This window comes from Uranotaenia lowii, chromosome 1 (genome assembly GCF_029784155.1).
Source record: "Uranotaenia lowii strain MFRU-FL chromosome 1, ASM2978415v1, whole genome shotgun sequence".
NCBI classification, from domain to species: domain Eukaryota; kingdom Metazoa; phylum Arthropoda; class Insecta; order Diptera; family Culicidae; genus Uranotaenia; species Uranotaenia lowii.
The window spans coordinates 29822933-29846116 of NC_073691.1; the positions used below are offsets into that span (position 1 = coordinate 29822933).

Here is a 23184-nt window from a genome sequence, read left to right on the forward strand (position 1 = left end):
AAATAAAAAAATCGATTTTTTGAAAGTGTTAGACCCTACCCCCCCCCCCCCCCCCCTTAATTCCTGCTTGAAAAAAATCTCAGACTATCAATATTCCCTCAAATGTTATTTTAGGAATTTGTAGTTTGTAATTGTATCAAAAAAATTTAAATTAGAGAAATTGGTGTAAAGACTTTACAAATGTTTTAGAATTTTTAAACTGTGACCCAAAGATGGGTCTTGACTCAAACATTCAGTCAGCGAAACTTTTTTTGTAAAGAAATGAATCCAACTTAGATGAAATTTCAGGGACTAGAAAGGGAAAATTGATGTTGAAAAACATGCGAAAAAAAATCGCCTTGTCTCCCGGTGAGACTTGAACCCACCGATTTTTTTTTTCGCATGTTTTTCAACATCAATTTTCCCTTTCTAGTCCCTGAAATTTCATCTAAGTTGGATTCATTTCTTTACAAAAAAAGTTTCGCTGACTGAATGTTTGAGTCAAGACCCATCTTTGGGTCACAGTTTAAAAATAGAAAATAAGGCGGTGCCAAACACCGAATTTGGTTGGATATCCAAATACGGCAAACGCATCATTTCTCATCATAACTGACAACCCGTGCAGTATATGAGAAGGCAATGCAAATCTTGCCGTGCCTAAAATATCCAAATTTGAGTCCAACTACCGTAAGATGAAAAGATGGGAATAGAAATAGACCAAGAAAAATGATTATGATCACATGGGAGAACTATTCCCTTCATTCCGATAGACATCGACACTCAACCAGTATAATATTCATACGCCAGGTTGGTCTCCTGTAGTAGAATGTTAATACATGGGCCCCGGAGAGGCGCAAGATGTGGGTTCAAGTCTCACCGGGAGACAAGGCGAATTTTTTTCGCATGTTTTTCAACATCAATTTTCCCTTTCTAGTCCCTGAAATTTCATCTAAGTTGGATTCATTTCTTTACAATGTTTTAGAATTTTTGATATTCCACGAGATTCAAAAAGAGGAGTGTTCATCAAAAAGTTAATAAAATAAGTCTTAAAAATCTTCCCCCGCCATATTCGCTCCACTAAAAGTTTTTTTTTTTACCAGGAATAAGCCATTGTATTTCTCTGATTTTTTTCTTAAATAAGCCTGATTTTGCCTAATTTTTGCGATGTGATGAAAAATGAGTTGTTAGGAACTGCATAAGATACCATTGCTAAAGTGGAAATGTGGATCGACGACCAAAAAAGGTCATCACATTGAGCGAGATTTCTGTTACTCTGACGTATCCTGAATTTTATTTCACCAATCCCTGAATTTTGAAAAAAAAAATTGGCAACCCTGGCTATGCGTCAATTTCGTGTTGAACCCTAAAAACCGGCCGTCCGGTAGACCACTGTATGAAAGAACTGAATCTCTGCCTATTGATTTGAAAGCTTTGGAAAGGGCTGTAGAACGCCTCAGTTCAAGCAGAACTCATATTATATCACAGAAACAGTTTGAATATTACTGGATCTTTGTGGTTTATTATTCGAGTAGGGGTTTTTTTTCTCTTATGAGATTGTTCATACAAACATTCTGGAAACATGTCTCATTCGGAAGAAAGTTCTAAAAGACAAACGACAAGCGATCGTCTAATTGATTTTTCGAATTAACGATTCACGTGTAGCCCCGATTGTGGTTGTTTTCTAGTGAGCCACAAAGTTTGACTTGAGGAACCAATCGCATTGGTAAAGTTAAAATGTAAGACAAAAAGATTTCGGTTTGAGGTTTTGAACCTATCATGCAGATGAGAAGGAGGGTGTCCGGCGGCATTGGTCATAAATGGTCTGAGCACACGCCGTCGGTGGTTTTCAAAGGGAAACATTAACCGAAGTGTGAAATTCGGCTCCTGGAAAGGATTACGATATTTGCCAAACGGAACAGGACCGAACACTTTCGGGTCAGAGGGATGAACATTCACAAATGTTCGCACTTTAATCGATTACCCATTCTAAGGAACCATACACACTCACCGAAGCACCCATTGTTGGGCCATAAATTACGGAACGGATCAAAACGGTAGGTTTCGTTCATCAACCAGCCCCATTGAGGTGCTTCTTTGACGATCACCTCAAAGCTCTCACCGGGCCGGCCGGGATGAAGTGTTAATGCCAGGCTAATATTTTTAAATTGCAACTTAAATCATTTTTACGATCCCGCTCGGCGAGCTTTCTGCGATCCAGATCTGTAATCTTTTATTTTTGTTCACTCCATGTTCACCATTCCGGATTGTAGTGATCTGGCTGATGCCTGCAGACGGATTGTCTCGCTTGCCCGCGCCGAAGAAAGACAGTAAGCCGAGCAAGGAACCTCACCCAAGAGGACAAATGAAGGGGTGGACGGTTCGTCAAAAATTTAAAAAAAAAAAAAGACATCCGAAAGACGGATTTACGTTAGCCCCGATTCCAGGTGAGCCTCTCCCGGAGAGCAAGCGGAATAATTAATGGCCATAATTTACTACAATGAAGCGGAGTATTATCCTCCTCGGTGTGCCTCAAGCCGCGGTTCAAAGTGTGGCCGATGTGGTTTCGGCGGCTTAGTTGAAGAGGACCTTACGGCGTAACGGCGGAAAAAAATCGTACCTACACGTAAAACCAACGTTTAGTGGTTTTAGAGGAACCGCCCACGACATCCAACATAACTAGCTGCCGCCGCCATTCGTAAGCCACGAGGACGACACAGCTTAGTGGTAACAGCAGATTGATTCGTTGCTTAAAATAGTCAATTGGAAAAATGAGTTTTTCAGCTCAGTTATGTTCAATGTGTTTCAAAATGTATTTTTTTCGTAAACAAGAGAGTAAAAATAATGACAAGAATTACAAAAGAGAAAAAACAATACAACAATCACAAATAACCTTTGTGAAAAAGTATAATTCTTAAAAAATCAAATCAGTGATCTGACATAAATAATATACCAGTTTATTTGCTTGGATTGTTTGGGTTCTCATGCTATTGAATCATTAAAAACGCAAAGTATTTTTAATTTGCGACCTTTTTAGACACCCCAAGTAACCAAAAGTTCCATAGGACGGGTTCATAAAAGCTTATTTAGTTCTTCTTTTCGGTTGTATAGAATTCTACTTAGCTAAAAATGTAAGTTCTCATCGGTACTTCAAAGTCCATAATAAAAGCCGAGTAGAAAGCTATTATTTGGCTGGTAAACGGTGGATAATGTGCAACACGAGACCCCATAGTGGTCATATCACCTCTTATTCACAACTCCTATCTCTACCTCCCCGCGGTGCCGGCTGTGGTGCGAGTAACCTAAGCGGAGATCGGGTACCCAACCTCGGTGGATTTAGAACACGGGTTAGAAACCTTACAATGGTCCAGTGTTATGCGCCAACTGACGTTGCCGACTTGCAGGAGAAAGAGCAGTTTTACAGTCAACTGAACAGCGTGGTAGAGAAAATTCCGAAGGGTGACATTCAAATCCAGCATCATGGGGCGCCATGGTCTAGGACAGATGAGCGAAAACGGAGAGCTGTTTGTAGAATTTTGTGGCAACAACAACATGGTGATCGGTGGATCGCTCTTCCCCCATCGACCAGCACATAAGGTCACTTGGGTATCCCGAGATGGCCGAACAGAAAATCAAATTGACCACATCTGCATCAGCCGAAAATGGAGAAGGAACCTTTTTGATGTCCGCAACAAACGAAGCGCAGACATTGCATCTGACCATCACCTCGTTCTTGGCGAGATACGACTGAGAGTTGCGCGTGTCCAACGGCGCGAGGAGAGAGTCGGGTGTCGATACGACGTCCGCCGGTTGGAGAATCCAGAGGTGAAAAGGGCATACGTTGAACAGCTAGAATCCCGAGCCTCGGAGCTGCCGACAGACGGAACAGTCGAAGAACAGTGGTGTGGAATCAAGAATGCCTTTATCACGACGAGCCATGGTACTCTCGGTAAATTTTGTGGAAGAAGGAGCATGTACCGGGTCAGCCAAAGCAGCCGCCCGCTTACGATATGCGGAGCTGGAAAAGGCAGTTCAACGAGCTTGTAGACGAGACAAGAGAGCCTGGACAAACTCCCTAGCCGAAGAGGGAGAAAAAGCCGCCGCCAATGGAGATATCCGATTACTTTATGACATTTCTCGCCGCCTCAGTGGTGCAAGGACTAATGCAAGAATGCCGCTAAGAGACCGAGCAGGTCAGTTATTGACCGATCGAACAGATCAGCTCAAACGATGGACTGAGCACTTCGAACAACTCTTCCGAGTCACGAATAGCGATGGCCAACAAAACCCGCAGCTCGAAGTGCCAACAGTAAGTCGCATTAATGGCGTCAACTCGGAAGCGCCCTCGCTGGCTGAAATAGAAGCGGCAATCAAAAACATGAAATCCAACAAAGCACCTGGGATCGATTGCATCCCTGCTGAAATGCTGAAAGCCGACCCTGCCCTGTCAGCACAAATGTTGCACCGTCTTTTCGCTGACATTTGGGATACTGCAACATTCCCGGCCGACTGGATGCAGGGTATCCTCGTAAAGGTCCCGAAGAAAGGAGACCTGACAGCGTGCGGTAACTGGCGAGGCATAACGTTGATCTGTACAACCCAAAAAATTCTCTGCAAAGTGATTCTGAACAGGATCCAGGAGAAAATCGACGCTACACTCCGACGGCAACAAGCTGGATTCCGATCCGGACGATCATGTGTGGACCACATCACAACGCTACGAATCATACTGGAACAAATCAACGAATTCCAGGACTCTCTTCTGCTGGTGTTCGTTGATTTCGAAAAAGCATTCGACCGACTTAACCATGAAAACATCTGGGCGGCTCTAAGGCGACGAGGGGTCCCAGAGAAACTAGTCCATCTCATCGAAGCACAGTACGAGGCATTTTCGTGCAAGGTCTTGCACGATGGTGTCTTGTCCGAACCAATCCCGGTAACTGCTGGAGTGAGACAAGGATGTATCTTATCACCGCTACTTTCCCTCATCGTAATGGATGAGATTCTGACTGGATCGATCGACTGTGCACCGAACCGAGGATTGCCGTGGAATCCTTTAACAATGGAGCAACTGAACGACCTTGACCTGGCTGACGATATTGTTTTGCTCGCCCAAACACAACCGGACATGCAGAGCAAACTCGACGACCTCACCGAAAGTTCCAAGGCAGCAGGTCTCAAAGTCAATGTCGGAAAGACCAAGTCAATGGAGATCAACACAGGAAATCCCTCCAGTTTCATGGTAGCTGGGCAACAAGTTGAGAAAGTGGAGTGCTTCCAGTATCTTGGTAGCCAGATAACGCCTGATGGTGGTACCAGGAAAGACATCGAAACCCGGATCAGAAAGGCCCGATTTGCGTTTGCGAGTCTCCGAAACATCTGGCGGTCACGTCCGATCTCTCTACGAACAAAAATCCAAATCTTCAACTCAAACGTCAAATCCGTATTGCTGTACGGGTGCGAAACTTGGTGCACATATGCGGTGACGACGCGAAAACTGCAAGTATTTGTAAACCGCTGCCTGCGGAACATCATCCGCGCTTGGTGGCCTGGCAACTGGATCTCGAATAAGGAACTACATCGCCGGTGTCATCAAAGGGCGCTAGAAATTGAGATTCGGGAACGTAAGTGGAGATGGATTGGGCACACGCTGCGAAGGGATGAAGACGAGATTTGCAGAGAGGCGCTAGATTGGAATCCAGAAGGTCATCGAAGAAGAGGCAGGCCCAGAAACTCGTGGCGGCGAAGCCTAGCCGCTGAAATCCGAACTGTCGACGAGAATCTTGACTGGGACCAGGTGAAGACGCTGGCTCCGGATCGTCAACAGTGGAGGTCTTTTACCACGGCCCTATGCACCGGAGGATCGGCGCGGGATCATTAAGTAAGTAAGTAAGAAAGCTATTCAGCCTTCACATGAGACCTAGAATAAAACAAAATTATAAAAAAAGAATCAACTTCATCTTGCTTTGAAGTTTGATATCCGTCGATTTTTATTTGAAAGTTATTGAAACTGTGACTAGATGTTATACTTACTTGAAAATTTTGCTCGCTTAAAGACTTAGATTCCAGACGGTTGTAGTGTTTTTTTTTCAAAGAGGTCCCTATCATCCTTTTGGGGGGTTGAGAGCGTTCAGGGGGGCGGTGAGCTCAATTTTGAAATTTAGGGAGCGTTTGAAGAGATCAGTGGGGCGGTGAGGTCGTTTCACAAATCACGAAACAACGTAGGTTTGAAATAACAACGAGTTAGTTCAATGCAATACAATAAAAATACAATAAAATTACGTTACAGAACCAAATATCAGTTTCAAGACTAAGAGTAGGTTCACTGGTGTTGGGAAAAAGTGGTAGAAATTTTGTCACTTTTTGCACATTTTGAAAATTTTGCAATGCAGAAACATTTTCAAGATCTGTGCTGTGATGCAAAAATAGCAATATTTCTATCACATACGGCTGAAAAAGAAACAGTGATGTAAAACAATACAACGCCCAGAGATCTTGAAATCATTTTTAAATGGCAAAATTTTCAAAATTTCAAAATTTCAAAATTTTTACCCCTTTTTCTCAACACCAGTGAACTTGCTATAACATGTCTATGATTTCGCAGAGCTGCAAGCAAATTTTTGTTCCAGTATCTTTATATTTTTTTCCAAAATGTACCTAAATGACTTTTGTAAACTGTCACTTATTTTGTATACGCCCTTCATGTTGATCTTGTTTTGTAAGATTTTTTTTTGGGTTATACTTAAAAGATTCAATTTAGATGGCTTTATTTTGAATTCATTTTAGAAGACGGTTGTCAGTATTTTTCCAGCACGTAGACGGGCCGGACAAATCCGGGTTGTTTCATCCAAAAACTGGCAAAATTCGAGCAATTAATTCCGAAATTTCGAATTAAAAAAATGCAATACCCGGGCAAATTTGGTCAAAACCCATAAATAACTTAACATAATTAATCAATAACAAAAAGTTTTCAGGAGCTCCTAAACTTTTCATGATTATTTTTATAAAAATTGCACAAAAAATTTCATTTTGGACGCATTTATGAAAATTTTACAACACATATTTTTTTGTTATGGCAAATGAATGAAAGATGCGGGAAAAATTCGAACTTTTTCAATAAAATTCTGGCCAACAGGCCGTACCGGACTTTTGTCAAATTTTGCATTGAATATCCAGAGAAAACCGGATAAAACCAGACAATCTCGCAATCTTCTTTTGGAATGCTTGAATATCTTTAAAATGAATTGTCTAAAAAAATCTGCCTAACAGAAAAAACCTTCGGAAATATCTATGTAAAAAGGCGCCATCTGTGATTTTGTGATAGATATTTTGGAATAAAAATGAAAGAAATTGTTTTGGTTAAGAGAATTTTTGTTTTAAGTTCTTATCTGTTCATCTTTATTTCAATGGATTAAAAAATCAACTGTGCTATTTGCCATGGATAAAATTTTAATCTATTCGTTTATTGCTGTCATTGCCGTAATTCAGTTATAAGAATTTAATTTATACTTTAAGACTTGTGAAAGCTGCATGACTTTGAATAGGGCTCAAATATAGATATCAAGAAATAATAGTATATTTAACGTTATTTCACCGGCTCGACAGTAATAAGTTTGTCTAACGCAAATCAACGATGAATTTAAAATTCTGTTTACTAAAATTTACGATTTATGATTTTATATCAAAACACAACTAATCAATTAGTTTGAGTAATTGTCCAGTAAACTTGACATAAAATTAGTATTTTTTGTTGAAGCAATATTAGGCCCTTGAAGCCAAAAGGGTATAAGTTTAGGTTGCTACAATTTATTCAGCCCGTAGCCGGGCCGGGCAAATCTCGGCATTTTCATTTAAAAACCTGAAAAATCCCGGCATTTTTTTTGAAAACTCTCGACCAAAAATTCGGGCAATGTCCGGGCAAATTTTGTCCAAACCCAAGAATTACTCAACAAAAATCAAGAAGTAAAATTTAAAAAATCATTTTTAACCAAATTTTTCGATTGATTTTAAATCTTATCCTTGGGTTAAAAAAATGATAATTTCTGTGGAACTTCCTAAAAAAAACTTTGTTTTGAACGCATAAAGAGAAAAATTTTACAACGCAATTTTTTCTTTGACAAATTTGACAAATAAAGTGAATAAATCCGGATTTTTTTCAATGACATCCAAGCACCATGGCCGGGTCGGAATGTTCCTATATTTCGTATCAAATATTTGGGCAAACCTAATTTTGAAATTCGTGGTATAAAACCTTATTTAAAAAATACACGTTTATAATGTGTTTGGCCATTTTTCACATATTTTTGGAAAATTTGGATTTTTTCATAAGATTTTGGAAATAGTTCATAAGAAGAATCGATTGACAAAATTTGAATGAATTTTGAGTTAAGTCTTAAAGCAATATTAAGCTAAAAACTAATGGGTCTTCGACGATCCTTAAAAACTTTTTTAAAGATTTTTTTGAAATTTTCCCAGGGGAGGCGTTGAACTCGAAAATTATGAAAAAGGGGAGAACTGAAAAAAGTTTGAAAACCACTGCTCTAGTTGCTGTAAAATACCAACCTTTTAGATTAACTTCATATAATCATTTTATTAAAAATAATTGATTTATTTGTGATTTCAATTCGTCGTTCTTTTGTTCGCAGCACAGATATTCTGTTATTCATTCTGGATCATTTGAGAACTACATACTTATCTGATTCTTTTCAAATTTGGAACATATTTTCTACATATAAAATACCAGACCCCAACGTTTTTCTTTTTTGTTTTTTTTACTTTGGGGAGATTTTACAGGTGAAAAATGGCGGATTTTATCGAGAAAAATCGTAGTTTTTACTTCAAACAGCCACAAAAATTTCATAAATTTTTTTTAAGTCAAATAAAAACGTTGGGGTCCAGAAAAACATCTATTAAAAATATTTTGCTCTGATTTTTTGACTTCAGATGATTCTGTGCTGAGATACAGTGTCCACCGCAAATCCTGTTTTCTAAAAGGCATCCTCGAAAGTGCTCCGTCACCGACTCATTTTTCAATATTTTTCTACGAAAAAATTACTAAATGTTCTTTTAACAATGCTTTGTATAATGCAAAAAAATTGAATACATTTGTTTGAACGATAGTTCTAGAAAAAAAAAACGTGAAAATGGTGTTTTTTTATACCCGTTAGACCCTACCCCCCCCCCCCCCCTTAACATTGCAATGTTCCTTCCTCCATACATTTTTGTTCAAATCACCGTCGACTGTAAGGTTAAAGCATCTTTTTTGTTGATCATTTGAAATGTGCATTGCAATTAAAATCCAGATGAACAAGATAGGTTAAACTGTTACCAATAAAGAAAGCCTTTGAAAAAATTTCATTGTGAAAAAATCATGTGCAAACTTTCGACACAACTCGAACAACACATAAGTTCTGCAGAAGTTTCGCATGAAACTTGAAAGTTCATTAGAAGCTTCGCACGGAACTAAAAAGTTCGTTAGGAAGTCTAAATTGAGCACTTACGAAAAAAGGTCTCGAGTACCTTTTATTCAGCCAGATGAGAACTTTGAATCCAAAAAATTGGGTAATTATGCCACTTTTGGTTACTTGGGAAGACATACCGATGTTTATGTGAAGACGAACCAGCTAGAGGCTACATTACCTAATCCTTCCTATAATGAAGAAAAAAATGCAGTCTTCTTGCTGTTCAGAAATAAACTTATATTCCGACTTCTACATCAATAACAAGTACTACACATAGGTCAGGGTGCATGAAAAATATCAGAAGCAGTAAATCTTTCGATTCAATTACATCCGGACATGCTGAGCATGAAGCTATCTCAGCATCCTGAACCTATCCCTGATTGGCTCAGGCTCAAGGAGTTGAACTGCAAATTGAAAGTGTTTATAACATCATAACCTATAAATTGAGCAGTAAATTGAAAACACTTGGACTTCTACTGAGGCCGATGTTTCCGGTAGGCCAAACTGAGAAGAGTCAATTGAAATAAATTGTTTTGCTTTTAATATTCAGCCCGAAAGAAAACCATGTTGTTAACGTCGTCTGGTGAGACGACGTCTTTCTCATTTGTGAATAGTTCTGATCTCAGCAATGGGATTTGCTACTATCCTTTGGAAGGAAGAATCCACCCAAGATAAACAATTAAGCCCATGCAGCGTTGAAAGTCACTTGTGGCTGGCTTGTGAATGGTTTAACGATTTGTGGGCTTCTTCAATGAGCTTTAAGGACTAGAACCCAAATATATTTGCTCTGAAACGATATTAAGTTTTTACCAAACCACAAGCCAATAGTTTTTCGCAGTGGGTGATTGAGGATTGAAATCAATTTTACGATGTATCATTTTCTTCGAATGAAGCTAGTTGGTATTAATTTTAGGACACGTGACTACTGCTGACGATCATTGGCTGTCAACGACAGCCAAATATACTGACTGATATCCTTGAATCCTTAACTGCAATCTACAACAAATGACCGTAAGTTGCATGAAGCATCAATTAAATGACAAAACTCAACAAATTTAGGACATAATCATCACCCCTTGTTGTTGCCTCTTCCGACCTTCCAACGTACTAAAGTTGATGTTGTTAATAAAGTGATTACATCAACGCATTGGCTTCATTACCGGCAGCTTGAATATGGGTTTGGTTTCGTTTGTTGGACGTTGTGAATGCTGGAGTGGGTCAACCCTTCCGGAAAATGTTTATCACCCAACAAACACAAAGCGGCTTAACGATGGACAACGGATGTCCGGAGCAATTGGGGGAACTGAAACCCACCCTCACTCTTTCAAGAGTTTTCCTGTTTCGGTTAACAATGCGACTGGTTCAAAATGGGTCGTTTACTAAACCATAATCCTATTTTTTTCTGATCCCATTCATGAAATCTCTTTAAAAAAAACTTTCTTCTGTTTTTTCATTAGATATTTAAAAAACGGCCTCAAAAGACCGTTAAAAGAGCAGCAAAACATAAAAGAAGTTTTTTTCATGAATTGTGTTTATTTTTCTCAGAACAAAAAATCAAAAGATTCAACTCAGATCCGCCTGACAGTTATTCAGCGGTCTGCCCATTCCGCCGGAAACATTCAACTGGATTCGTCTATCCGTCGGTCACTGTAAAGGACTTGCGCGGCCCAGCGGCAATTTTCCTAGCGAATGGTTTGGACAGTGGCAATTTGAATGGTCTCACGGAGGGGAGTCGCGAAAACATGTGTCGGACCAGGACTCGTCCGGTCGGGATATCCCATTACAACATCATCGAATCCGCCTGTATCATCATCAACATCAACATCATCATCATCATCCTTATCGTTTGGGATGTCTCATTTCTGCTGTTGACATTCAAATAAACATCCACCGGGACAGTTCGATTTCTCGTTGATTGCGAGTTTAAAGTGCGTTCGATTGAACGCCGTTGATCTTTTGATAATAATCATAAAATTTATCTTTATTCTTGCTCCAATTTATGTTTTTTTTTTTCCAAAATGTAAAAATCCACTCGTTCATTTTCTTAAATCGTAAAAGTGATAAAATATCCCCAGAATCAAAACCCAGAATGAACCATTCCTCAGATTTTTTTTTCAATAATACACCATTTACCAGATTTTTTTTCCCCAGAATCGACCATTTTTCAAAAATGTTTTCCTCAGAATGAACCATTGACCTTCACGCTGTCGCGTGGTGGACGGGACTAAGTGATCACAACTAGCTTTCACCCAGACCTAGGAAGCGCTGATAGACCTAGACCAATGTATTAGGGCAACCGCTTCCGACCATACCATACCTTCCTCGTAGCGGATCTCGAGGGAAGAGGGTTAACCACTGTCGGGGGATACCCACGGGTAGAGAGGCTATCGACGTCGGGCGAGCCTCTCGAGTCGGTGTAGGATGTCGTCACCGTCGGGAAACATCCGAGTCGTAGCGTTCCAAGTCCCGAATGTGTGCCGTGACAGGCGCGAGTCTAGGATAAGCTGCTCTCGATTTGGCACACAACGGGCAGGAAAATCCGCGGGCCAAAAATCCTAGGGTTGCCAACCAAGGGGGATAAAGAAGACCGGACAACGGTCGGAGTAAACTGACCCCATCGACGGGGAGCTGTCGTGTAGAGTGCGTCCGACCCCACGGTTGAAGTTACAAAGATAAGACAATACCTTCTGCGTGGCGGATGCCGTGGGTGCGCCGCGTTCGTGCGTAGGATGCTCCACCTTCGGGGAGTATCCGAGTAGAGCGGTTTTCAACGACAGAAGCTGCGGGGATAAGACTCGACCTTCTTCGCAGTGGAAATCGTTGGGAAAGGGTTATTCCACGTTCGGGGAATACCCACGGGTAGAGTGGCTCTCGAGGCCGGGCGAGCCATCCGAGTCGGTGTAGGATGACGTCTTTGTCGGGAATCATCCGAGTCGTTGCGTTAAGTCCCGCGCGTGTGCCGTGACAGGCGCGAGTCCAGGATAAGCTGCTCTCGATCTGGCACACGACGGGTAAGGTGGCAAACTTCGAACCCTGAAGATAAGAGGCCGGGCTTCGAGTCGTTAGAGGAGAGGTCAGGCCTCAAACCTTCAGGCGGAGAGGTTTGTGTGGTCAACCCCGAGTCTTTATGATAAGAGGTCGGGTCCCGAGTCGTAAGAGGAGGGATCAGGCCCCTTACCAACAAGAGGAGGGGTACAAGTGGTCACCTCGAGTCATTACGAGGAGAGGTCAGATTTCAAGTCGTTAGAGGAGAGATCGAGCCTTGAGTCGTGCAGAGGAGAGGTAAACCTCGAGTCGATGCGAGGAGGGGTCGGATCTCAAGTCGTTAGAGGAGAGATCAGGCCTCAAGTCGCGAAGAGGAGAGGTTTGTGTGGGAATCTCGAGTCATTGCGAGGAGATGTCGGTTCTCAAGTCGTTAGAGGAGAGTTCAGGCGTCGAGTCGTAAGGATGAGAGGTTTTGCTGAAAGTGGTCTCGTTAATGAGTATTGCCTTTGAGCGCATTAGCGCGAATAGACCTCCCACTATTGAAGCATAGTGTACTAAACAGTTCGAGGTGGGAACCAGGTCTGCGGCACCAGGTGGAGTTTAGGGAGTAGGGGGTATACACGGAGTATATCATGAGTCTTCCCATTGTACCCATGGACCCAGAGTAGCAAACTGGGGGGACGCGGTGGCTCGCCATGCCTTGGAATACAATCCGTAAACCGGGATTTACCACCTGTGGTTACCAACTAAAAAAAAAAAAAAAACCGCTTCCGACGGCTGGCGGGGGCGGATTTGGGAGCTTCGCCGGATTAGTGCCACCTCGGCCCCTTCATTCTCGTTGCGTTGCCGCGAAAGAATAATATTGTGAGAATCCAATTTTTGTAAAAAAAAATTTTTTTTTAAATTGCAGTTTGGATGATTAAATTTAATTTTCAGGGAAACGGTTTATCAGGCGACAAATTTTCTGCACAGCAAAAAATAATGTAACGATGGCCGATGTAATTTGAGGAGATGTAAGACGTTCTATGTAATATTTGTTATATTCGTTGTTAATTATATTTCATCAAAACGATGTACACACTGTGAACATGTCGTTTTGTGTAATATCACAACCTTTTCTGTAGCATTACATCAAGTAGCCAATGTTTATCTAAATTGACGTTTCGAAATTTCTCGCATTAAAAACTTGTGGACCGGTTGTGAACTTTGGGGAAGTGTGTTTTGCCGGTAAGTGCTATCAATGTTAATAAAAAATCTAAGCAAATCATTGGTCAAAGTTTTTTTTCAATTCTTTTTCGTTTTAAGGTTCATTTACTTCGAGACGTCTGAATCAAAAAGTATTAACAGATTTCAAAACAACCGGAAGGGAAGTATTTTGTTTAAAAATTAGAAGGTCCTCAACTGATTTTTCAAATATTTTTTTTAGACAATCTTGTGGACATGTAGTGGTCATTCAAAGGACAAATCTGAAGGGTACGGAACCTCAAAATAAATGGATCTGATGCATAAAACATTCCATAGTGAAATCAGGGATCGGAGTTTCGTGAAATCTGTGTTCAGAAAACTGTTTTCAAAATGCAAATAATACTTCACACCAACTTGATTCCAGTATTTCCAGCGATTAAACAGTATTCTCGAGTGAGTTCGCCATATTCAATCAACCCTTCTGGGGAAGTCCTCAATAAAGATCAGGACGCCGGCTACAAGCCAGGACTGAAATGTTCATAGATTAGCATGTGAAGATCTCATAAATAATAAAAAAATCATCCCTTTAAACCTTCGCTTTTTTGTTGTGATTGGAATTTCTCATCCCATTCAATATTTGAAATCTTAGTCATAAGATGGACTCCTGATTTGACCCTTGTTACGAATAAAATCAGAAGTTATTATTGCATTGTCAGAAAGATTCTAAAATATTGAAACTAGTAACGGCTTGCCATATCATTAACAGCTATACAATTTGGCGTGCTTAAATTCGTCTACTGTGATACAAATATAAGGTGTAACATTTTTACATCAAATGTATGTAGCTGAGTACATCAACAGAATGTAATATTAGATGCCTTTTGATACTCAAACTATGTGCATGATTTTGATGTAATATCACCAAATTTTTTTGCTGTGTGGGAAATGGTTCTTTCTGGTTCAAGAATTTTTTTTCTGGAAAAAAATTCTGGGTATTCCCGTTCATCAAAGCTGTAGTAAATTCAGACTGAAATAAGTAAATTTTGATGATGATCTAGAAGATTATCTCGGATAGCCCATAGACATAGACAGTTGTTCAAATTATTTCAGCTTTTTGTATCAATGATCGAAGTTTAGTTGATTTTTTCGCATTCAACTATAGATATAATAGATTAAACTTTAGACATACTGCTGATTGGCGTTATGTTTTCAACTAGAAATATGATAAATTTAACAATATTTTATGATTGATTCAACTATCGATATGATGGATTCAACTTCAATTATATGATTGAATTCAGGAATTCAATTTTAAATATAATAGATTTAACTATAAACTACTAATAGACCTTTTGCGATCATTTTAGATTCAATCATAGCGGTATGATTGATTCAACTATAAACATGATAGATGCAACTACAATCGAATGATTGATTGAAGACATTCAACTATAAATATCATAAATTTTACTATACTTTTATGATTTTCATCCACAAGCAAATCCGACTAGGTGGAAATCTTCTTGTTGTGTGTGTTCTGATAGCAGTTTTAGTAATGTACCAGCTCGGCCGGTGTGGGCATCGTTTGACCAACTGCGCTCAGGCTGGCAACAGAAATATTTCTGTTGAGGCTCCCGAAATCGGAGTGGCCCTTCATCTCAGCTGACCGATCGAAATGTGGACTGTTAACTATTCTGAAAAAGTCATTATAAGCACTATAAAAAAGTGTTTAGCGTTCAGTCTTTCCACCGAATCTCCCGGCCGATAAAGTCAACAAAAAAAAAAAAAGACTAGTACACCAGAGCCCCTAGTGGCATGGAAAACGTCGATTCTACTTGGGCGGAAGGTTGGCGGAAACGGCGGAAAGTGGAAGGTTTACAAGGACCTCTGCGTTTTCTCAAGAACGATGCTACTAATCGGCGAAAGCAGGTGTGTTGGTGAACAGGAAAAGGGGACGAAAATTATGAAACCAAAATAGGTTAAAATTACCATTACTTTATTTATTCGATTTGTTTTCCGTGAATTTCAGGTAAACAAGTAGAATGCAATACAAACCACGATGTGCGATACTAAAATTGAGCATCCTGCAATCAGCAGCTCAATTTTTCACTCCAGCATCAAGTACTCAAGTTTGAGCTTTCCCTGAAATAAGGATTCATTGCCGACTTACCGGAACACGGCCTTTTAGGAATTGAGGAACGTATTATTTTGCCGCTGGGTTCGGTTGACTTCCTGGCTGACCAGGAACGAAAGCGAAGAGAGTGGAGAAATTGCCCACGTCGCAGCAGCAGGAAGTATTAGTTTCCCGCTCATAAGCATCATAAAAAATATTTTAAAAAAAATCTATCATATTTATAGTGGAATCAACTATACCAGCAAAGTTGAATCTATTATATTTATGGTTGAGTGCGTAAAATCAATCATACACGTATTTTTAAATCTATTATTGTTATCGTTGGACATCATACAATTGAAAGTTTAATATTTATAGTTGGTCGAGAATTAACCAGAAGTATAATTGAATATAAGTTGAAAATTGTTGACAATACTATAATTTTTTTTCCATGAAAGACAGTAGATATCCGATTTTGTCCCGGACCGATTTCGTCAGCTTTGATTTTTTCGCCTTTTTAACCCGATTTTGTCACCATTTATTTATATTTTTTTCATCGTGTTCCGTCTCGTGACATAACCTGATGAACTAAAGAGGCTTAAGTAAACAGAAAGTAATCATTTAGAAAAAAAATACATATGTCTAATGTACGTATTCGTTTCAATCATATGTCAAACATAGTCATCATAATAAAGCATTACCTTACTGTAGAACTACACGACAATGTCATACAACAGGAAAAGTACTTTGTAAGTTGTGATCTAGTCTTGATTCTAAGTTTATTGGCTTAGAAGCCGAGATTCTTTCTTCTATGCCTGGTAGATTTTTCGAATGAAAATTATACCTTTCACTGAAGAAATGTTTGGGTTATTATTATTATGGATAATTTGTTCTTTCATTTGCAGGGAAAAGCTTCACCTTGACGATAACCGTATCCACCAGCCCTCCACAAATCACCACCTACTCCAAAGCCATCAAAGTAACAGTCGATGGACCTCGGGAGCCTCGATCTAAAACCAGTAAGTATCCTCAATACCCATTTTAATTGTATATTTTTATGAATTTTATCATCTTGTAAAATATGATATCAGTATGTATCAGAAACTATATTGATGAATTTGAGAATTTTGGTTCGGGGCAGTGGTTGATCAAGAGTTTGCTTAGCAATAACAACAAAGTCACAACAATATGCGTCAGGTGTTTGAGGCGCCACCCGGAAAATAATTACCTCTCTCCGTACCGGCCGGGGCCCTTAAATGAATCCGGTAAAGACTCTTGTTCCTCCCATTTGACCTGGGTTTGTACTGCTCTGTGACCTTTCCTTTTCAGTTTTGCCAGGTTTGAAATGCCCTTTGTATTCAAACTTTGCCGCTCACTGATCTTTTTACTTGTGTTCTCCCTTTTGGAAAGAAAGAGTAAAATTATGAATAAGGTGTACCTTCCGGAGGTGCCGATCTTCACGAGTTCTTCTCCTACATTCTGTTGCATATTCTTCATGTTAATAACCTTTTCGGGGGTTCATCCCATAAAGAAGAACCGGTGGAAGAACTGTGAAGGATTTGGAAATTATGACGAGCGCTTCTGTTTGATGGGGTGTAAGGTTTTTCGAGATGCGCATCATTTACCTGTTGCTTGCACCGAAAATTGGCATATGATGTAGATGATGAGGCGAACGGCGAGGCTGGATGGCCCAACAGACAATAATCCTACCATAGCGGTGCAGCGAATGATTGGTTTTTTGTGCCAGTTTTTTTTATTCGAAAATTGTAGTAGCTTTTTTTTACTTTTGGTACACGTGATCCATGTTTAGTTGAATTTAATTTGGATGAACGTGAAGCATAATTTTAGCAGAACATATGGCACTGAAACAGTATAACTTACGATTCTTAAAAAATATAAACTAAAAATCAATAACTGACATACTCAAAAAAAATAATATAGCTTAACACGTTCGTTGCCATGGGACCCATAATCGGGTGACAGATGTATTTCTTGGGAGGCCCCGTCTCATAAAAACGTGTGACGCTCTCTTTCTTAAGTTAGCCGCACAGTTAAGCCACACATTGCAAATCTGAGAACTCTCCCTCTTTTTTGTCTCGCTCCGAGAATTTCTTTAGGCCCTGCAAGTAAAACTATAACTATTAAATTGAGCGTGGCGACGAACGTGTTAACACATTCGGCTCCACTGTTTGCGACGTGTGGCTAAAGTAAGCGGCTAACTTAACACGTTCGTCGCCATGGCACCCATATTCGGGTGACGGGTGTATTTCCTGGGGGGCCCCGTCACATCAAAAAGCGGGTGACGCTCTCTTACTCAAGTTTGCCGCTCAGTTTAGCCACGTTGCAAATCTGGGAACTCCCTCTCTTTTCTTTCTCGCTCCCAGATTTTTTTTTAGCCCGGCTAGTAAAACTACCAAAATGAGCGTGGCGACGAACGTGTTAAGTAAGAGAGCGTCACACGTTTTTGATGTGACGGGGCCTCCCAGAAAATACACCCGTCACCTTAATGAGGGTCCCATGGTGACGAACGTGTTGAAATATAATTTGAAAAAATAAAAATGGAAAACCTTTTCTTAGCGATTCTCATCGTCCATTCTTAGAAATGTTACGTTCTTGATTTTAATGCTGATTATTTTCATTATTGAAAAATTCTATTAATTTATAAAAAAAAAATCTAAAAATTTGAGCGATAATCTAGCGCAAAAGTATATCAGCTCCAGCTAACCGCAACGTTATCGCAAATCGCGTAGAGCTCACACGGGAAAATGAAGGCAATATCTCAAAGACAACAAACAAATACACACAAAAAATGGAAGAGCCTGAGAACGACAGACGACCGAAGTGAGATTGGAAGAGAGAGAGAGAGCGTAAATTCCTGGCAAAGGGTTATCAATTTTCTGAAAATATCATACGGAGGAGAGAGAGTGTCAAAGTTGCCTTTCAAAAATAGCTTCGGCATCGGCTCGTTTCACTTAATATTATTGTTCCCCTCCCACTCGCTTGGATGAGATCTTTCCATAATTAGTCCCCTCCGCCAGCCATCATTTGACAGGATCGCCATGTGTGCGAGTGTCGTTCGAAAGAGCATAATTTTGCATATGACATCTCGTCATTCGTGTATTCTTTTCTGTTTTGTTTTCCCATTTTCGGGTGGTCTCTCGCACTGATAAGGGGTAGATTTTTTTTGCCGTACGACTCCAGCCAGTTTCTTATCTCGGAAGTTAATTGAATGTCAGGCGCTGACACTTTCCACTGGAGATTAATTAAGATACATGTTGGCATCCCGCGGTGATTGCCGATTTTCTTGCTGCCACCACCACCAACTTTGTGTTAGAACTCCGGGTTCAGGAAAATTTTCAAACTGAAACCATCCTGCAGCTGTTCAAACAACACGTTGTAATTATCGGGAGGCAGCACAAAATAACGGCCAGTTAATGATTGTATTCAATAATGTTTCGAACATACACTCCCGGTAACAAATTTCTTGAAACTTTCCTAAGCTCTCAAACACATGGCGGTGATCATCTTTTTTCCAATTCAGACAAAACCGAGAGAGACTCTTCATTCTTCACCGAGCGCAAGAAAAGGAAAAACCGCAACGTCAAATTTATATACAAGTCGATTACAACACACTTTGAAGGGACTGGTGGGACGCGCCAAGCGAAAGCGTTTGGAAAATGTTTTCTAAAATTTATGGAAGAAATTACTTTATATTCATTCCCTGAAAAAATAATATGGCGGCTGTTGTTGATTTTTGCGCTTCTCCAGCGAACCGAACAAACCGTGTGTGGTGTCTGTTTGAAAAATTGGAGCAAATGATGATGGAAAACCGCAAAATTTGGAACACATGTTCGCATATATCGCCTTGCCGGCCGTTGTGTGTGATGTATGTCACAAACTTTTCGATTTCGCTTTTTAATGAGCACCAATTTTCTAACAACTTTTCTTTTGAACTTTACCTTAAGCGAGAGTTTTCTAAGAAGTCGTTTTAAGCACTCTAAGATTGAAAGGGCGAACATTGAAATATTGCGAGACTGAAATCAAAATTTTAGGGTACTTACATACCATATTTACTTCAAAAATCAAAAGAAAAGTTAATCGATGGAGCCTTGAGTTTAAAATTTAACGCATTTTCGCTTGATGCTCTCCATCAAAGTCTTCACAGTGTCATTCGGTACCAGTTTCTCAATTTTTTTTACATTTTTCAACATGTCCTTATCGTCTTTGTCTGTCTTCTTGCTCTTCCGAAGTTCCCGCTTTATTATTGCCCAGTACTGCTCCCCCGGGCGCAGCTCCGGACAGTTTGGCGGGTTCATGTCCTTTGGAACAAAATGGACAGAATTGGCCTCATACCACTCCAGGACACTTTTAGAATAGTTGCATGATGCCAAATCTGGTCAAAATAGCGGAGCTTCGTCTAGCTGCAAGAAAGGTAAAAGGCGCTTCTCGAGGCACTCAGATTTGTAGATCTTGCCATTTACTGTGCCCTTTGTCACGCAAGGCTCACTCCTCAGTCTGCAAGAGCAGATGACCTGCCGAACGAATTCGGTATTTTCTTCTTCTTAAATTTGTCGTCCATCACACAGCAGCCATATTTAGCAAGCATCTTCGCGTAGAGCTTTCGTGCCCGAGTTTTAGCCGTTGGTTGTGTTTGGGAAGTTCTGTATCTTGTTTATGTAAATGTTCAACATTTTTCCCAACGGCCGGTGCGACAGGTTAGAAAATTCCAGGTGTTTGGAAAGAATTTGTTCTCTTGACTCGCGTTGGTTCACCTCCATTTTTGATGAACGAAAAACACGACTTCGAGTTTGACAGCATGTAAACAATGCACATCAATGAGAAAGTGTGCAAATTTTGGTTGATTTTTACCCAATGGCAAAAAAAATTTTGCCGTGTTGAATGTGTCGCAATAATTTCGTGTTCGCCCTTTAGAAGGTTTATTTTAATATTTCTGTAAATATGATAAGGTAGGCTTGCCAGATACTTAAAAAAAAACCGGGACATTTAAGATACTTTTTAAAACACCTCTTTTTTCTTTAAAAAATAAAAACAGCTGAATTGTTTAGCCAAATATCATCCGAAGTTGTTTATTATACACGTAGGTTTTTTTTTTTACGCGGATTGATTTTGTTCAGTTTTTTTTACATGACTTCTGCTTTCCCTGGTTTTTGCTATACATACGTTTAATTTTCACGTTTCTCGCTAATAAACGCGTTATTTGAAAGAAAATATATATAACATATATGTAAGTCCTACATGTAATTTGAAATTTGTAATTTGTAATCTATTAACTTAAACGTAGCCTATCAGTTACAATGAACTATTAATTCAGGTTAAGGAGAACATGAATACAGGCCGATTATTAAAATAATAAATAGATCTTCCCCTTTGCTTAATTCTAAATTATAACATACATAAATGTATTATAATAACAACTTTTGATCGGTTATGAATGAAAAACGTGCACTGAAATTCGAATCCGTTCACTAAATTTGTCGCCAACAGCAGCAAAAAAAAAATGGTTCAAACCAACACAGTTGAAAATAAATCCAAAATTTTTAAATTATTCATTTTTTCATTGAAAAATGTTTAAGTTTTCATGTGTGGCTAAACTTAGAAAAAAAATTATAATTTCACTTTTATCCGAATGAATTTATTTTCACTGTGAACATTGTGTTGTTTTTGAGTCGTTTTGATCCAATGTTTTGGAGAATCATTTGCCTACATTGGGGCGTTTTACATCCAATGATTTCAAAGGTTGCTTTGAGAAGCGTTAGTAAAAAACCAAATATTTATAACAACATAACGAGCACCCGGTACGAACTGGGCATCCCTCTTTTCCAAAGAAATACGTATTTACACAAATAAATTTTCACGAGGATCAGTTTTGTAGTTCCAATAATCATCATTTTTCATCAAAAAAAGAATCTTCCTTATCATAGGGTTGCAACCGCCCCGCATGTTCCGTGTTTTTCCTAAAAAAAATCAAACCTTAGCCTTAATTTGAATTCATTGGTTCAACACAGAAAAGCTTTAGAAACCTTTTTTTTTTTTCAAAATAGGCAGCATTTTTCATATTTCATATAAGACAATACTGAATAACAGAAAGATTCTGATTCAGTTAACCGTTCTTGGAGAACGTTCAACTAATGCAATCTAAATAACTTTGGTATGAAGAAAATATTGTTTAAATTGATTCCACATGATTAAAGATCTTAATTATTCGCCGGAATCTTAATTAAACTGCCTTCTATTGTGTATCACTTTTATTAAACTAAATTATCCAAAGAATACAATGATGGAAATTTTCTTGAGTTTTCAAATTTTTAAAAACAAATTTGAAGTATATTTGTTATTACACAATGGTTTTATACGCGGTATCAAATCAGCTGTTTACATGAAAAAATGAATAATTTAAAAATTTTGGATTTATTTTCAACTGTGTCGGTTTGAACCATTTTTTTTTTTGCTGCTGTTGGCGACAAATTTAGTGAACGGATTCGAATTTCAGTGCACGTTTTTCATTCATAACCGATCAAAAGTTGTTATTATAATACATTTATGTATATTATAATTTAGAATTAAGCAAAGGGGAAGATCGATTTATTATTTTAATAATCGGTCTGTATTCATGGAAAACTGTACTCCAAAATCTAGAGCAAAACACGTGGTTTTGTTTACATCCTACCAAACTGAACCTTGAGAGGAGATCGGTTTGTCCAAAAATCGATGAGAGCATTTTGATCGAATATTTAGAGTTTGATAAAATGTCAGTTTCAATTAAAACAACAAATTACAGAAGTAATTCATCAAATGATAATTTGAATGTATTCTTTAGACAACTAATACAATCAATGGTGAGAATGTTTGAAGCAAATACTTTGGTGGTCGCCTTAAAATAAGATTTTAGATTGGTTTTCGCGTTTGATTGGATTTTTTTTTTAATTACAAGGTGCTGATTTTAGGAAAACATTCGTGTAAGAAGAATTCACTTCAAACTTTGCAAATCTTCGAAATCTATCAAAATAAAGTTGTTGGCGTTTTACCCCGCAAAGTAATTTTGGACAGAAATACCCAAGTAACAATTTAAGTTCTATAAGAATCTGGAAGGGCACTTGCAATCTTCGCTATAAAACAACGTATAGTTTTATAAACCCCATTAAAACACCATTAAAACACCTATAAGAGCAAAAAGGCCCACCTACAGGAGGTTCTGAAGAGAAAATTACAAGAAGTTTATAAAACCAGATGGCCTTGACAGATCTTTGCCGAGGGGTGATTCAAGATAAAAAAAGAATCTTTCCATAATTTTTTTTCGTTTAGGTTTTGAAATTGCATTTGTCATAACAATTCTAACATAAAAAAAATTTCATCGCGCTAAATGGTCAACAAAACATGGACTTGTAATATGATCAATAAAACGAATAAAAAAGTTTGGTTTTCGCTATATTGTTTGCCTAAAAT

General features: G+C 38.9%; 1 protein-coding gene across 1 annotated transcript in view; it reads left to right on the forward strand.

Annotated features, from left to right (window-relative positions):
* The window catches only part of LOC129738553 (protein lozenge), a 119856-nt gene that overhangs the window by 53123 nt on the left and 43549 nt on the right, over positions 1-23184 (forward strand). The window contains exon 4 of the mRNA XM_055729771.1: positions 16626-16739. Within this exon, the coding sequence (XP_055585746.1) occupies positions 16626-16739 (114 nt within the window). The remainder of the gene's footprint in view (positions 1-16625; positions 16740-23184) is intronic.